This window comes from Lissotriton vulgaris, chromosome 5 (assembly GCF_964263255.1).
Source record: "Lissotriton vulgaris chromosome 5, aLisVul1.2, whole genome shotgun sequence".
NCBI lineage: Eukaryota > Metazoa > Chordata > Amphibia > Caudata > Salamandridae > Lissotriton > Lissotriton vulgaris.
This window is the reverse complement of record NC_141693.1, coordinates 1416999982-1417018180: the sequence shown is the minus strand read 5'-3', so window position 1 is coordinate 1417018180 and position 18199 is coordinate 1416999982. Positions and strand designations below refer to the sequence as shown.

At 43.2% G+C, this 18199-nt stretch overlaps 1 protein-coding gene across 2 annotated transcripts in view; it reads left to right on the top strand.

Moving 5' to 3' along the window:
* The first annotated feature begins 217 nt into the window (after window positions 1-217).
* INKA2 (inka box actin regulator 2) overlaps window positions 218-18199 on the top strand; it is a 56902-nt gene continuing 38920 nt past the window's right edge. Inside the window, exon 1 of one of the 2 annotated variants that reach the window (XM_086923349.1) lies at window positions 218-365. In XM_086923349.1, coding sequence (XP_086779475.1) covers window positions 300-365 — 66 coding nt within the window. In that variant the 5' untranslated portion in view covers window positions 218-299. The remainder of the gene's footprint in view (window positions 366-18199) is intronic. The other variant, XM_086923350.1, reaches the window with a different exon arrangement.

Genomic DNA, 18199 nt, shown 5'->3' with positions numbered 1-18199 from the left:
GGACCGGAGCTGCACAGCCCCCGAGCGCCGGGGAGCCTGAGCGGGGACCGGAGCTGCACAGCCCCCGAGCGCCGGGGAGCCTGAGCGGGGACCGGAGCTGCACAGCCCCCCGAGTGCCTGGGAGCCTGAGCGGGGACCGGAGCTGCACAGCCCCCGAGTGCGTGGAAGCCTGAGCGGGGACCGGAGCTGCAAACCCTCAGGTGCGCACCCCCCGAGCGCAGGGGAGCCTGAGCGGTGACCTGAGCTGCACAGCCCCCCAGTGCCGGGAGCCTGCAGATGGGCTTGCACCGTGCGTGAGGATGGAGAGACGGGGCATGGACGTTTACCTCCGCCGCCTGAAGCAGGAGCTGGTAAGAGAGACATCGGTGTGTACAAACCTCGCTGCAGTGACACCTGTGGAGGGGGGCACAGGGACACCGACTGATAGAGGGGCAGGCCAGTGCCACGGAGGGCAGACAGGGCGAGAGCAGGTTACTCTCATGGAAATTGGGAATGTAAGGGGTGGGCTGGGGCAGTGTCCCCCAGGTGGGAGTAAAGGTGGGGGCTGGAGCAGGTGCTGTCCGGTGGGATATTATCTTTGGGCTGCAGTGGAGTCTATCCAATGGGAAATACACTTTTCCTGGGGTAGAGCCTGACGTGGCTGGGTCTGGGGTTGTGGTTGTCCTTAAGCACTTGTCTTTTGTGACTTTACCGATTTCATATTGCGCCCGCCTGCTCGCATGCAATGGGTTATTATCAGCGGCTTATTTACAAGCCACTTGCGCCGCCGGTGTGCCACTTTTTCCCATTTTAAAAGTTACGCACAGGTGGCGCCAGGGGCTTGTAACTAAGCCCCTCAGTTTGGTCCATGTTTCCATTTAGGGGTGCTGTAGCGCCAAGACTGAATCTAAACGTGTCTCGGCGCTTCACCCACGGCTCGTCCATAGTTTGCTGCCTAGTTGAGTGGCGTGTGTGGTGCATTGGTATGGCTTTGAGGAACTCTCTGAACTGGAGGGGTCTCGGGGCAGAGGCTTATTGGCAGCGGCGGGGCTGCTGCCTTGTGTATGGGGGAGGGGGGATTCTTTAGGTCCAACTGCAGATATTAGGTAGGCTATCACCCTCGCGCTACACCCTTGCACAGGGGTCTAAGAACCAATGTATTTGCTAGGGGGCGTGCCGCGTGTAGCTGTGTTAGAGGCGAATGAACTACTTTAGAAATATTCGTGCACCTCAGGCTGCACCCCGTTTTCATGCAGGGCTGTGGTGGTACTCTTTTACACTTCTGAGGTTGATAACAATAATATTTTTTGATTCCGTTGATAGTAAAGTCTGTTCACTCAACAGTTCATCATTCTTAGGATGATACAATAAACTTCATTGTACTGATGGTCGAAATCGCGTAAAGTTTTCTTGGTTTATGCGTAATTCCTAAAATAATTATGTCGTTAATGCGTATTACGCAAAGGAAGCGGATGATGCGAAAATTCGGGATTTCCCCATTTTTTATTGCAAGATCCCCATTTTCACCCTCTGCTCTTGAGTAAAAATGACGTCAGGTATCTTTTCCGTAACGGGCACATGTACAAAAGGCTCGCAAGATACCACTGTCCATCAGGTTTCCGCAGTGAATGATGCTTTTGCAGCGCAGGCAGCAGTGGGAAATATTTCCTTGGAGATATTTCTGCTTGAACCACGTTTTGTGCGAGACAAAGTTATTCAGTCAGCGCAAGCATAAAAAGTCCAGGAAATTAATCTAAGTCCAAGTAAATCAAGCAAGGGGTTTCCTCAAGATTACAGTGCCATAACAAAAATGATACACAGTCCTGTGGCAACACCCAGGGCTTTAAGTGGACCAGGTCTCACCGGTCCTGAGCACCGGCAGTTTTTTTAAAGGGGGCCTCAAATCGGGTCTCTATCGAGCTCTGTTTTGTGCCCTGGCACAGGTGGTCCGTTTTTTCCCTGGACTGCAGTGGCAGCAGGCACATTGATGTGCGCGTGCTCACACTGCTCACTTCTCACTAGTGAAGAAGTTAGAACATGGCGTCATGCCAGGTGAGGGTTGCAGCGGAAGGGAAATCCTTTAAAGAGTAATTTTCCCTGTGGATTTCCTCTTTTTGAAACGCAAGATCAACAACATTGTCGTGGTGTCACCACATCTTAAAGTGGAATCATTTACAATATTATATACAAGCCATAGTTGCTGCTTATTTAACTTATGCAACTAACAACTGTTGACAAAGCCAATAGTCCTGACTTGTTCTATTTTTGATGTCTCTTGTTGTATCATATAGCTGGATGCAATGACAGAAACAGCAAAATACCAGTTGAGCCCCATACTATGCTAAGCACAGATTTTTAGCCTACGTGTTTTTAAGCCACACCCTTAATTACATTGGCCACGCCCCTCTGAGAGACCCCCCAGTTTTTTCTTCTCATTTAAAAGCCCTGGTAACACCTATTATTAGGCTACAAAAGGCAAGTCAGCTTGGTGTGTGACTAATAACGCTGCTGTGTAGAAGATATTAGAAGGAGCCCCACTCACTGCGATTACAATGCTGGTGTTGTCTGGGATTTAGCATGGTTACATAGTCTAGAAACAATGGGCGCTCTCTAGATTTGTTTTGATTATTTTAATAGGAGTGGTTGGAGTCAAGTTGATAAAATCTTACCTGTAGAAGCAAGGTACCCGTTCTCGGCTCTCCACTCGGACAGTTTATGTGATCTGAGGCACATCACATGATTTCCTTGTGCTTATGGTCTCAAACAGCTGCCAAACACAAGTAGGGTAAAGAAAAAAACACAGATATTAGGCGCCGTATAACACGTTTACTTGTATAATTGCATTGCTTACTAAATCGCTACTGCCAAATCAAATAATTACTTTCCTTTTGATGTATGCAAACAAGCCAAGAGGAGGCTAAATAAACAGATTCACCTACTCCTGAAAGATGTTACTCAGTTGGAGAGCAATTCAAGGTTTCTTTAATACATTGTACTTTTTTTATTTTTATTTTTTAATACAGAGCATACTGAAGTGGCTTCTTGCACTTTATAATAATAATAATGTGATTTATAGAGCGCGAACAGCTACCTCACAAGGAGGTGTCCCGGCGCTGTAGGAATGTAGCACAGAGGTCCAGGGGCAGGAGGGGGAGACCTATCGAGGCTGGGAAAAGAGCCACGTTTTTAGCAGCTTCTTAAAGCAGGATTCAGCAGGGGCCTGCTGGATTGCTTGCGGTAGGGAGTTCCATAGCGCAGAAACATTTGCTGAAAAGGTGCGACCACCAAGGCGTGCCTTTTTTGCTCGTGGTACAGCCAGCAGGATACGGATTTCCACGCATTTCAACAACACTTGTCTCCACGGCCTCAGGAGAGTAGAAGTCTGATTCCACCAAGGTGAGAGTGGACGGGGATTAAAATAAAAGGAATTAGGCCTGGAAGAGCATGCAAGACATGCCTCAAAGGAATGTACATGCCTGCAGACAAACTGGGGCCTTGGGAAGGCCTACTGTCATGCACTTGTCTGGTATGTCTATATGGCATGTGACTGACTCATTCCCAGCTCAAGAGACACCAGCCTGTCTGGTAATCTTTCAGGTTCCCAGCAAGTCACTCTCCCTCTATGTCTTTACATCTGATGTGGGACAACTTGAGATCTTTGAGGGAATTTCCAAAACGTTGCTAGTTTTGGAAGAAACATGTATATTTGTGTAGGAAATATTAGTCCACAAATCACCTATGCTGAAAACATGGAACATGCACACATTTTTTATGTTGGCGCTTCGTAACTAGTGTTCCTATAATCAAGTTATTTAGTGTTGATTCCACTTACCAGGGGGGTGAAGGGTCGAGTCTGCTCTGCCAGGGCTTAGCCTTATACCTGTGACCTACAGGCTCATTAAAAGATCCCTGCAGTAGGCATTTGATAGTGTAATGCTGACCATGTGATGCCACTGGATGGGATTTCACCAACCTTTCATCAGGGATTGGTATGACCCACCCATCAGTGGTTTGTCTGCCAGAGGCCATTAAGTCAGTGGTTGCGTGACTTACTCTTGTAGTACTCTTGACTTACTCCTGCATTCCAGTAATCCTCGTGGCTTACTCTTGAAGAATTACAAGAGGGTATTACAGCAGAATCTTTGTGACTTGGGCTCTCTCTGTTTAGCACCACAGTTTCAGCGTAGGACAAAAGACCCCCTTTCCATGTTCACATGAGAGAAAGGCCAGCAGAAGGAAGCTGATCTCACAATCCTTTGCACATCTACCCTGAGGTCTGTTCCACAACGTGGCAATCAGCTGATATTCGAAAGATGAAAGATAGTGTTTTTCATCATTTCAGAAACTATTGACCCTGCTACCCCATAAAAAGGGTGCTTTGCTTAAACTCGGGTTAAACAGAGGTCAAGGCATCATGTGTGATGATTAAATGTCCAGTTTTCTTCTGACCAGCAATCAAAGGTTCAGGGAAATGTCAAAGGGCAGGTTCTCCTTGCACAAAAGGAGCAGCCTCTCCCTTTGCACCAGATGTTTTCTAAGCATTCGTGCTTTATTGGGCTAAGTTAATAGCGGTCACTTCATGCATTTGGCCAATTTTCATAAAAAGATGAATGTTCACAGCTTGCTCCTGAAGCGCTCGTTTAGTACAAGGAAACACATGTCCCCTCACTCTCCAAACTATTTGGCAGGGCCTTGTGTATACAATGTGCTCGACAGACAAGCCCAGGGTGTTGCTTGTGTTTCCTGGATCATTAGCAGGTAACTTGCTGATTTATCATCCTTGAAACCCTTCCCACCTTCATCTCATGTTGAACTCAGGCTGCAGCCCCTTGCAATGGAAGGTCGGAGTATGGCTCGCCTGCTCTGTGCCCCACAGAAAGGGCACACTTTCGTTGTCTCACCAATGAGTGCAACATTTGAAAGGTTTATTTATGAAATGATACACTGCCTGTTAGAAGCAACTCTATTTACAAGGCAGTGAAAGTGACTTGGGTCACCCCATTTAAAAAACCCACTTCGGACAGGATTGATCCGAAAAGCTAATTGCCAATTTTAGTTAAAACTATTCGAGAAAGGAGTAAAGTACCAAGTAGAGAAAGTTGTGGAAGCCTTAGCCAATATAGTGTCAGGAGAAAATGAATCTGGCTGCAGACTGCATCGAGGCACAGAAAGTGCTGCTGGAAATTCCGAAACTACCTTCCAGATATTGTATTCTGGTGACCCGGGCGTACTCAGGATTCTGGAACGGTCATCAATTTTCGATGCGCTAGATCATGCTGAAGAGTGTAAGAAGCTTGGTGGAGTTGTCAGTAGTTGCTAGCAACTGAGATGAGTTCCTCCAGTGTAAAAGGAAGTGAGGAGTGGTTGTGGGCTCGCATTGTGATGAAACCATCAAAGTACAGCATGGGGTACCAAACAAACCGCTCCTGCTTATCTGTATTGCTCTTCGATTGACATGTTCTTCCCCAGCACTGACTAATACAACTTGTTGGTGCTGGGGTTCAGTATTGTGGCAAAGATACACATATTCTTTCCAGTTGATTTCAAGATCCAGTTGGGCATTGACAGGAGGTATTTGAGGAGTCTGAGATAGCAAAGAACTGAGTGGAGCTCAACTGGTTGAGGTTAAGGGCGATGAAGGCTAAGCTTCTTTTTGTAGGAACAGATCGCTGCCTGAAATCAAACATGTTTTGTTATGCCATGTTGAGAGTTGGCAACTCTGATATACTGCACATGTCAGAACCTTGGGATTTTGGAAGCAAAAATGTTGATGGATAACCATAGCATTAGTATGGTCTCATCTTCAAAATATCATCCGAAAGATGTCAAGGAACACCAAATTCTTCATCTCTGCATCAGCTTAAATTACAGTGGTTATAGTCATGTTAGTCTCAAACCTATAACGTGGAAATTAACTTTCGAAAGAGAGCTTTACAAAACATCAGTTAGTCCAGAACAAGGAGACAAAAAACGGAGCTAAGCTTGAATAAGTCCACCCACTTACCACTACAGTTGATTCCTGTGCTATGTAAAAAAAACTCTGGTGCTTACATATAATGAGGTACCTGGGTTGGCTTCCAAATAGTTGACTGATAAATTTGCACCAATTATCCCTGAAAACGTTTCTTGTACCAGCAAAAAGCATAAGAGACAAGGTAGGAAGGCACTGCATGTTCTGCTTGGAATCTGGTGCTGGAATCGGTGCAAATATTACAAAATCTTACCATTCAGTACTACGTACTGTGGGTCCAGGGTGACTCTATTTCCAAAAGAATAGCGGCCATTTACTGGTTGCTACTGCTTTATAAAAAAATTCTGACCGATTGACTGAAAGATCAATGGCGGTACATTTTCAGAGTCAATTCAGGCAAAGCCCCACAGTATGAGACTGAGTGTAAATAGAGATGCGGTTAAATGTACAGCAGGGTAGAAGAGTAACTAAACAGAAAACGGAGCAAGACATCCAGCGAAAGAACAGACTCATATCAAGACTAGAATAAAAGCACTGGCTAAGTAGAAAGTGGAATAAACCACAACAAGGATAGGGTAACATCATGTGAATTAAACCAAAAGAGAGTTGAAACGCATCAATGAAATCATAGTATCAACAAAACTAGAGAACAGAAAGAGACCAAAGTGACAAGAAAAACAGAATGGAACCAGAAAAGAAGACCAGAATCTAAGGAATAGTGAGAATCCAGCAAGATCAGAGCATGAGTTGAATAAGCTGAAGAACTGGGCAAGCAACGGAAAGAGAATCTGAGCCAGAGATGCAAAGGAACCAGAGGAAGAACCGAACAACAGCAGGACCTGACCCAAAGTAGCAATGGAAACAGAGAATCAGTGGGACCAAGGTAGGGATGGACTCATGATACAAATGGACCAGAGCAACAACGGAACCACAGAAAGAATCAAACCGGGAAAAGAGTGGAACCAGAGCAAGAATAGAAGAATAACAATGCCGGGACTAGAGAAATTTGAGGACCAGAGCATCCATCAGTGGCACTAGCGATAGTCCTTATCCTCAACGGCAATGGAACCAGGGCAGGAGCAGAACAAGATCAGGAATAGAGTAGAACGAAGGATATGGACCATACAGGATTTGATGGAAACTTCTGAATAACAACGAGAATGAAACAAGGACGGGATTTCTACCAGATTAAGAATTAGCTGAGGGCAGGAATAGAACCAGAAGAATAGCTAACTAGAACAGAAGAGTAAGAATGAGACCTAAAAAAAGAAGGAAACAAAAGAAAGAAATGAACAAAAATAGGAATTGAATTGTTCAAGTAGTGGTACAACGGCCATTCATCAACGCAAGATTGGAACTTGAACAGGAATGAATCCCGAGTATATATAGAACCCGAACAGGACTACAGCTACAGTTTGTATAAACCAGGACAGGAGTTCATCCAGAGAAGGGAAGGAACCAGAATAGGAATGGTTCCAAAGCGAGAAAGAGAGTACCGTAGAAATAGATCTGGGGCAAGAATGTAAGCAGGGCAATATGGAATGGAATGTGAAGAAAAATCCTGTGCACACGTTTAACAGATTGATAGGTTCTGAGGTCAGAAACCCGATAAGTAAGGCAAAGTTCAATAAGTGAGGTCGCGATCCAGCGGCGTTAGATGTGTGTTTATAATTCAATTATGATCAGTACATACGAGGTACAAATTGCCTATTCTCTGGATCTCGACCTCACTTATTGAACTTTGCCTTACTTATAGGGTTTCTGACCTCAGAACCTATCAATCTGTTAAACGTGTGCACAGGATTCTTCTTCCCTTGTTTGGTAGGGGATTTTTCCTTACCTATGCAGGGGCTGTTTACTGTTTGGGTTTGTTCCCCTGACCTGCTTGCACCGTGTTATCTCAGCTAGTTCACATTCACCTTATTTCGCACTAGCCAGAGCGCCATTTCTTCCTGTCCCTTACCCAAACCCAATATCTCTCTCTTATGGAATGGAATGTGAGCAGAAATTGAACCAAAATAGAATCTGGACAAGTGCAGAGAATGAAAACCGAGTAGGAAAGAGATCGGAGCCAGAAACTGGTCATTGTAAGTATGGAAAATGGTGAAGACTGGACCCAGAGCAGGAATGGATCTAGAGAAGAATCACATCCAGAACACGCAGAGAGCTCGATCACGGAAGAGCACCAGCGCAGAAAGGGAAGGGACTGTAACAGAAATGGGACCGCACTAGGCATGGGATAACCCTGAATGGGAATAGAACAGGCAGACAAACAAAAAAATGGTAAGTGCGCAAAAGCAGTCCAAGAACCAGAACAAAAACAGAAATCGATCCACAATAGAACCGGAGCAGGACAGAACAGGTGCAGGAATCGACCCAAGAAGACAAGAATTGAGCCAGAGCAGGAAGAGAATCGTGGCTGCCCGGACAGCAACCGGACCAGTGCAGAAGAGGCCCTGGAGGAGCGGGTGTGCTGTTGTCTCGCTCTAGATGCAGTTTCCCATCTCGCCACGGGCACTGGGGACGAGGGATATCTGAGAAGGACAAAGAAGCCTGCATGCGTTTTGCGATTTTTAGTTTCCAGCGGAGGGACTGTCCTTCTGAAAAGACAACTGCAAATGAACCTTTCAAACTAAAGGCTGCTCTGGAATTCCAAGAAAAATACAATTAATATCAGAGGGGTGCCTGTAGGTCGCAGGTTGGAATTCGGGCATCCTTCCGTGATCGATTGAGTGCCTCGTCTTTTCTAATCGCAAAAACACCATTGTGTTGTTCCTTATTTAGTAGGGCGTTGTGCTCGTTATATAAATTGGCATTATCATGTTTGCCTTATTTTGTTGAATGTGAAGAAATACATAATATTTCCTGAAACTTTTGAACATATAAACTTCACAAACGGGACTGGAATAAATACATTCTAAGTCTGGTGAATACAGGAAAAAAAGAGAATCACGTGAACCCCGCCCCCTCTCAGGCAGACGCTTCCAAAGGTTAATCCCTGTAGACTTTCAGATCCGAAAGCTTCAGCAGTACAGATTCCTTCCCTTGCACATTTTCACCCTGTGCTCGCAAATTCCATGTGTCCCCCACTCTGACTCTGCAGACCGGACACCTGCTGTTTGCTGCAGCTGAAGTTCCTGCAATGGACTCACGAGCGATTGCGGAATGAATGAGTGTTCCTTTATAAATCTGATTACGAAGTCAAAAGTTTCCATTTTTGACAGGTTTAGCCTCTGATCACAGAGAGGCAAAGTTAATTGCCGAAGATCACACCAGTTTGGTGAGTAGGACAGCTGAGATTGAAACCCAGCTCTCTTTGCTTGACGTCTGTAACCTCGCCAGTCACTAAACAATTCCCCCTTCTATTTCTCTGAGGACTAGTGTCCTAATGTGAGTTTGAGGAGGGTAGTGGTCAGCAGTTCTGCAGGGCCCACGTGACTGCTGACGCAACAGTCTTGGTGCTCATAGAGGGGCATGCCGGGACTTGTCCTCGATGGGAATGGCCCATCTGATGCCATAGTTTCTTTTTTTTCTATCTTTTACTGCTGGCTGAACTGGGAATTCGATGTTTCAGTGCAGCTTCCTGGCTGTATGCAGTGAGTAAGCTGCCAAGCAATGAACGTGCTTAGAAGAAGGACGTCTAGACATGTAAGGTCACCGCAGAAAGGGCGCCTGGAGAGGTGCGCGGTAAAGGACACTGGGACGCGGGATGCGGACACCTGCGGCCAAGGTGATGGGAAACCAGGTTGGTATTAAAACACCATTTCGCAATAAGGCTCTTTATTTCCTCGTCGGGGATTTCGGAATTGCAACATAAAGGCAGAAATCGCTCCGAGTCCATACAGCTCAACATGCACATGCATGTACCTGCATGAAAAACAGGGTTTCCGGTGTACAGGAAGGCGCATTCGGGAAAGTGAGTTTGCTCTGTGCTGAACCATGGTGCATGTCGCAAAGCGATGAAATATCAGTGGAGGAAGTTGGGCGCGGCCGCATTGCCAACAATGCTTTGCATTACACAACAAAAATGTGTAACTGGAGGATTCGAGCCACTTGGCTGCAGTCGAGAGGGTTGGTTCCTTTTTCCATATGCTCTGCTTAAACAATTGAAAAGGCTACTATTGCGTATAATGCATATCAGTGGTTTGGGCCTTTGTTGCAAAGATCTGTGTGTAACTCATTAAAATCCTGGCAATCGTCTATTTTTTATGGGGTCCGTGCACTGAGCGCCATTGTGCGTGGCCCAGAGACTATTTTTAGGTCTCACCTAGACTTCGCATGTGCAGTCCTTTTGAAACCTTTTATTTTCCATCAATGGGCTTGGAGAAGCTCATTGCTTACCATTGGTTGGTTTCATTGTCACTCTCATTTGCTTGCTTCTTATTTGTCAGCTGCTGTAGGCTCCCTTCCTCTTTGTTTGTTTGTCCCACCCCTGGAGCATAGATGCATTTCGTGTGTCCTTCCACTGCTCATTTTCTTTGTCTTTAAGCACTCTACCAGAATGCGTGTTTTTCAACTTGCTTCCTCATATACTTCTCATATCCATGTTCCCCCCTGTCTGTGTTGGCTCGCCCCCATCTAGCTGCTATCCTTCCGTTGTCCGCCTTGATTTGCCATCACCCTCCCTTCTGTTGTCCGTGTTGTTCCTCCCTTCTGTTGTCTGTGGTGGCTTGTCCTTCTCCCTTCCTTTCTTCGTGTCCCCTTGCTAACTCCCTCCCTCCCATTGTCCGTGTTGGCTTGCCCAATTATCCCTTTCCTTTGTCCTTGTTGGCTTGCCCCTACCCCCCTCCATTTGTCGGTGCTGTCTTGCCCACCCCCTCCCTTCTGTTGTCCGTGTTGCCTTGCCCCCTTCCTTCCTTCTGTTGTCTGTGGTGGCTTGTCCTTCTCCCTTCCTTTGTTCGTGTCCCCTTGCTAACTCCCTCCCTCCCATTGTCCGTGTTGGCTTGCCCAATCATCCCTTTCCTTTGTCCTTGTTGGCTTGCCCCTACCCCCCTCCATTTGTCGGTGCTGTCTTGCCCACCCCCTCCCTTCCGTTGTCCATGTTGCCCTGCTCCCACCATCCCTCCTATTGTCTGTGTTGCCCTTTTCCCACTCTCCCTCCTCTTGCCCGTGTTGCCCTGTTCCTACCTGCTATAACAAATAATAGCTCTAAAACGTAGAAACCGCTGGCTGCATCATAGCCCATTTCTTCCTACCTCGTTCCATTGTCATGTTGTTTCTCCCACTCATAAGCCCTCCCTCCATTGTCCGTGTTGTTGCTCCACCACCTGCCATAACAAAAAAAGAGCGCTCTGACGTGGATACAGCTGGCCACGTTATTTCCCGTTTTTCCCCTTACCTGCCCTCTGTTTTGCCTCACCCTTCTTGCCACAAGCCATAAAAAACAAGCATTGACAAAGCCAAAAACGTCTTGCCTATGAGAGATCTGTTGGCTTTGTCAATGTGTTTCTAGACAGAAAGTGAAGGTGAAATAAGCACTGTGACACAGGCAATGGTTAGCCACACCATAGCACTTTTACTTTCCTTACTTTCAGCCATGTTGCAGAGCAGCTGGAATGCTGTGCTACATGGCTAAAAACAAATTGACAAAGCCAATGCATCTCGTGGAGGCGAGACCTGTTGGTTTTGCCAGTGCTTCTTTTAATAACACGTGCCTCTGTTTGTTTGACCAAGCCAATGCATACCGTACTATATCACTACCTGCAATTGTGCGGCACCCTTAGTATAAAGCGATAGCACTCCCACAGTCATGTTCTGTGGTAGAAATTTGTGACAAACAGAAAAGGAGTTATCTCATTTTGTTCTGTTTATTGAAAAAAAGATGCTTGTTAAATGCTTACATCACAAAATGTGACATAGTTACGAGAAACAGAAAATATGAAGCTAAGCAATACATTTGACTCAGCATTTAAAAGAAACACTCGAAATGAGTTTAGACGATTGGAACGGGCTGGAAGCAGCTGTCTGTGTCGAATCTAAAGTGGTGAAACCAAAATCCTCCCAAAGCCGTCTGGAGTGACCGGCAAAATGAAACCAGCTGCTGCTGATTAATGAAAATAAAAGAAATGAGTGTGACCAGGAAGCCAACCAATAGTAATTAATGGGTGGGCTCTAAGCACTTTTTAGGATTTTTTTTAAGGAACAATAGATTTGCAAGTGACTGCAGTGCGCTGTTTCCCGCAAGACTTAAAAAGTGATATAATACAGCCAGCACTAGCTGCGTCATAGTGCTTTTTTCAACTTTCAACTGCACTGCAGAGCTGCCATGCTTCTGTACAACTGGTTTAAAAAAAAGCAATAGAGCACACTGCCTCACATGAGTGAGATATTTTGGCTTTGCCAATGCTTGTTGGCTTTGCAATGTGTCCGTCAGAAATTATGACACTTATTAATGTGACAGACTATATTCTTCTACGGGTTGGTTCTAAGACTCTAGCAGTACATGTTCAAATAATGCACTCTCCTTGGGTTTTGAAGGTAGGTGAGTCCACAGTAACTTGAAGAGGCTGACGGTTTCATTGAAGGGAACATCAAAACCAGCCCACAGTCTAGGTTCCTCTCACAATTATTGCTTGTAGTGAACATCTGGCAGAGCCTGAGTAAGTCATAATGTTGGGTGACTTTGGAGCAAAGTTCCCATAATAAATCTGCTTTACACTCATTTTTGACTACACCATATTGACGATAGATACTGGTGTTGCTCTGCTGGAAACACCTTTTTCTTGATTGGATGACCCACCTGCCAGTCAGAATTTCTCTTTTCCTCAAAGTCAAGGAGGGGAAATCGACCACAATAATACACGTACGGTAATGTGAGGAAATGTCTGCCTTCTCGTTGGCTGAGCTAAACATGCTGTTTTATAATAGAAACAAATTGTCTCCAAGGGAATGAGTAGCCTAATTACCTTTTTAGAAAACTTAATCATGTTATAAATTATTATTTTTCTGGCAGGTGATAATGAAATCAGCAATCTCTGGAAAAAGGAGGATCCTCTTTCTCGTACAAGTATTCACTGGGCTATAGAATAGAGCATATTGAGGTTTGGACCATATTTCTCATGTTTAAGGATAGAAATGCAGCTTTCTATGGAAAATGAGACTAGATCTCAGCTACACAGTCTACCCACTGGAGGCTTCACCTCTTGTGAGTCATGCCCCCCCGCCCCCCACACTCAGCAATGGTAATAAATAGCATGTTACACTATGCACATCCTCATATATATAATTTATGTCATGCCAATGAAAATAAATGTTGCCCAATAAAGCATGTTATTTCTAAGAAGGATACCAATAAATACTCATGTATTACTACAGAACCAAGTTCAAATTCCATGCTATTATCAAGCCTCGTAGATTTATTTCTAGAACCACCTCAAAGAAGAAAACAGCCGGCTATATACTAGAACTAATTTTTCAGAAACACACAATTTGGACAGTGGACCACTTTTAGCACCCTGCAAGCACCAATCCAACTATTTCCAATATTTGTATTTAGATTATTTGTCAAATCGTGTGCAATATTCAGAATACTCCCTGTCCAGAGAGTATAACCAACAACTTTGGTTAAACACAAGATTTACAACAAGTTCCGAAATGCACCACTTTGGCAGTCAAAATTACACCATATGTCAGTGAAAGAGTCTGTATTCAAAAAGAAACAATCCAAATAAAAGAGCGCTGAGTCCAAAATTGCAAGCAGATGTTCAGGATTCTTTAATTTTCAGATCGAAAAGCCAGCCAACGCGTTTCGTTCCCTCAGGAGGAACTTCTTCAGGGCTGTGAATCGTGAATAAACATACAAAAACCACGTGTGAATACCTACAACTAACCAATATTGTGCTTAATACATAAATAAACAATCGATGCTAGCATTGCCAAAGGCAAGCTGAGATTAAAAACAAGCTACCATTAAAATTGCAGCAAACCATGGAAGAATTGTATGCGTGGGAGGGGGAAGAAAGGAGTTATCCTATCATATTTATCCCCTTTTTTTAGCTGCATGAAACATTTAAAAACAGTCACATATTATGGGGTGTGTTTTCCTACTATGTTTCCCTGTTCCATCCAATTTTATCTAACAACGAAATTTCTTAATTAGGACACATATCAATTTTCGACACATTCAGTTCATATATCATAATATTGTCAAGGTTACAATTAACAAAACAGCGCTCACATCGTTTGGCTTTTTTGTTGTTTGCCAGATTCATGACTGCTAAACATTTCCAGATTATACACTCGGTTAGTCGATTGAAAATAATTCATTTTTCCACAATATAAAAGGAATTCCATTTGTATGTCATACAATAACCAATACTATGGCCATATATTTAGTATCATCAGTTATTTAACCTTCTTTTATCCTGCAATATCTCCAAATTCCTCTACTTTATACAATTACCCCATAACGGGTTTATTTATTGCCTTCCCTCACAGCCGGTGCTTTAATTGGTATATATTCTCGTTATATACTTTTCATATTCTTTCCCGCTGATATCTTTATCGTCTTTTAATGACTAAGTACTAGTCTATTCTTGACTAGCTCAAAATGGCGGCCGTTTTCGACCCTCCCAGTAGTGGTTCGGGTCGTGGGTTCTACTAGCCGCCAACACGTGGAGAGAGTATGTGATCTTTAAAAACTCTCCCGCCGTCAGAGGACGGTAACATCGGCCGGAGCAGACCAGGTGCGAGTACTGAGGATACGCCGACTGGGGATATCGAATGGAACCCCCACAGGTAGGACCCTTACTATCTTATCTTCGTTTCTCGCTATTCCTGTACAAGACCAGCATGCCATTATATACAACACGCAAACATTTTCTTTCACGGGTAAGACAGCCCATGGGTTTATATAGTTTACTTTTGTATCTGGCTAACGTGACTAAATTATCTTCCTGTCACGTTTTGGAGGAATTTTGCTATGCGCGTTTATGACCTTACTTTGGTCACATTTATTTGCTACTTGGGCTAACGCAATCCGAAACCCCATCTGCCATGTAGCATAAGTTGCAATAATTCCCGAGGGTTCGACACAATGTTGTCACGAACCAGTGTAATATGGAATGATCTCGTCCAGTTTTTTCCTAACACATTTGAACCATAAGGCGGGCCGCCCCTTCTGACTTAAGACTATCTAAAAGAACGCACTACGTCCGTTTTCGTGTGATGTCATGCAACAAGTGCAAGAATGGTTACTTATTTTAAAATAAAAAATCTTTCTTTCAAGGTAACTACCTGAATGTGACTACCTCGTCTAGAGTCGATTAGGGATCTCTGAATTGGAACCAGTGACAGCGAATAATACGAACCTCCTAAATATTTAGAGGTATGTTACTCTATTCCGTTTCACGCCATGCGCCCTCCAGTAGTTCCATTCTGACAAAGTATGATTCATGTAGCTGTCATAGCTCGATGTAATGTAATTAGCTATGACTCTAAATATTCTTGCAGGTTACAATTCAGCAAGAATACTTCACAGCTTACTGTTACTTATGAAGAAGAAATGAAAAATAGGAAACAATAGAGATAATTGAAAAATCTGCAGGAAGGCTTTCACAAGGTGTATTCCTTTTTGAAGATATAAGGTAACTTTTGATTACATGTACCCACTGTAAGAAAGGTCTTGACATGCCGTTAAAAATCAAATGATTATTTTACTAGTCTAAGAAAGCTATGAAATTAAGGTACTTATGTCCTTAAAGATACTGTCTTTGTTTTATACATTACTTTTAGGCAACTACCTTTCTGAAACTAATATCTGGTGACCCCATCTACTCGTCGACATCCTGACATAGGTTATACATATCTATGGTTAATCTTTGATCCCGGCTCATGAAATCCATTAATTTGTCATCTATTATTACTGGTAGGAACTTTATTATTTTTACCCTTGCACTGTTTCATTTCATTGCATTTTTCCTTGCTATATGAGGAAACACGAAAATAGTCACTCCCAGACATGTATGTGCTTTTCTAGGACAACTCATGGATTTGGAGATAAGTGTAGTGATGCCATATGTGCCTGTCATGACCGGCATAGCTGACTATAGATCTGTGGGAACTGTTCTCCTAATAGACACATTCCTAAATAAATGACCCTGCTTATCTGATACCGTTCTTGGCCATAGTATTGGTTATTGTATGACATACAAAAGGGAATTCCTTTTATATTGTGGAAAAATGAATTATTTTCAATCGACTAACCGAGTGTATAATCTGGAAATGTTTAGCAGTCATGAATCTGGCAAACAACAAAAAAGCCAAACGATGTGAGCGCTGTTTTGTTAATTGTAACCTTGACAATATTATGATATATGAACTGAATGTGTCGAAAATTGATATGTGTCCTAATTAAGAAATTTCGTTGTTAGATAAAATTGGATGGAACAGGGAAACATAGTAGGAAAACACACCCCATAATATGTGACTGTTTTTAAATGTTTCATGCAGCTAAAAAAAGGGGATAAATATGATAGGATAACTCCTTTCTTCCCCCTCCCACGCATACAATTCTTCCATGGTTTGCTGCAATTTTAATGGTAGCTTGTTTTTAATCTCAGCTTGCCTTTGGCAATGCTAGCATCGATTGTTTATTTATGTATTAAGCACAATATTGGTTAGTTGTAGGTATTCACACGTGGTTTTTGTATGTTTATTCACGATTCACAGCCCTGAAGAAGTTCCTCCTGAGGGAACGAAACGCGTTGGCTGGCTTTTCGATCTGAAAATTAAAGAATCCTGAACATCTGCTTGCAATTTTGGACTCAGCGCTCTTTTATTTGGATTGTTTCTTTTTGAATACAGACTCTTTCACTGACATATGGTGTAATTTTGACTGCCAAAGTGGTGCATTTCGGAACTTGTTGTAAATCTTATATACTAGAACTAGTTCTACTGATTCTATCTCACTTCACAGGTTTAGGCCCTTGGGCTCTGGATATAGTTACATTGTTTTTTAAAATAAAGACTGCACATCAAAAAGTAACATACCATACACTATACTCCACTAATGGTAGCATGGTATTTGTTACTATCACTGTGAGTTGTGACTTGATTCACAATCCGTTTGAGGCTTTATCTATCCTGAATCACAGCTCCTCCCCACTCAACAACTGTCATAATTACACAAACAAACTTATGCATCAATAGGCTGGGAAACTATAAAACATAAATCCCTTATGTTAATAGCCATACTGCCTAGGATGAACCCCTATTCCACTTTACACCTGTCTGCGAGAGCTTTTTCAAGAAAGAACTATATACACCACCCCAACACCTTCAAGGCCCCGTTTTGTAGATTTGTTAAAAGAGAATGTTCCCTCATTCCATGTCCAACATCACTGTTTGGAAATAAAAATGAAACGAATTTGTGTTAAAGACGGATGATCCCTCATTGGCCTTGCTCCCCAGTGCACTGCAGAGATCCACACGCTACTGCGCAGACACATGGGACATGTTTCGACGACTGTTGAAGATAAACCCTGAAAAGATAGGTACATTGATAAAGCATGGTTTTGGCAAGACCCCAATGAGGCATCTCGTGATGAATTTAACATTACTTTCAAAGCTGGGATCTGGCAAAATGCGAGGAATCTAGACACCTAAACTAGGCCGTAGTAGATATAGAGGTAAATCCCTAGGGTCAAGGGATTCTAACTATAGAACATACGCCGCACCAGCTTACGGACAGAGGAAAACTATCACCAATGCACAAGTGAACTGAACACCCAAGATTGTAGATCTTTATACTTACCTGTAGATCCCATTGCACACAATATTCTACCAGATGACATTTTGTGTTTCAGAATGAAAGAGTACAACGTGAGTGTTCTATGAAAATATATATATATATTTTATTTCTTTTCACTGAAAAAAGGCAAACGTTATGTTGGATTTATGTGTAGGTCTTCAAAAACATTTTAAAACAAAAAAAATAAATGAAATTGAGCAGTGATACATAAATGGCCTATGTTTGGATGACTTCCAAATGTTGTACTTTTGGAATTTTATGAATTTGCCTCTATAAAGCTTAATGCATTTTTTAGTCTTACATTACAGGACTATCTACTGGCACCATACGTTTACACTAAATACATATTCACACAAAAATAACCGCAATCTGTAAGAAAATGGCACTGTTCTACCTAGGTTTACTAAGAGTTGCTTAGTCACCTACACAGCACTGCTTCATTTTCACTGCTCTCCACTCGCGTTTTTTTTTTTAAATGTGTTTAAATGAACGGAATTCTT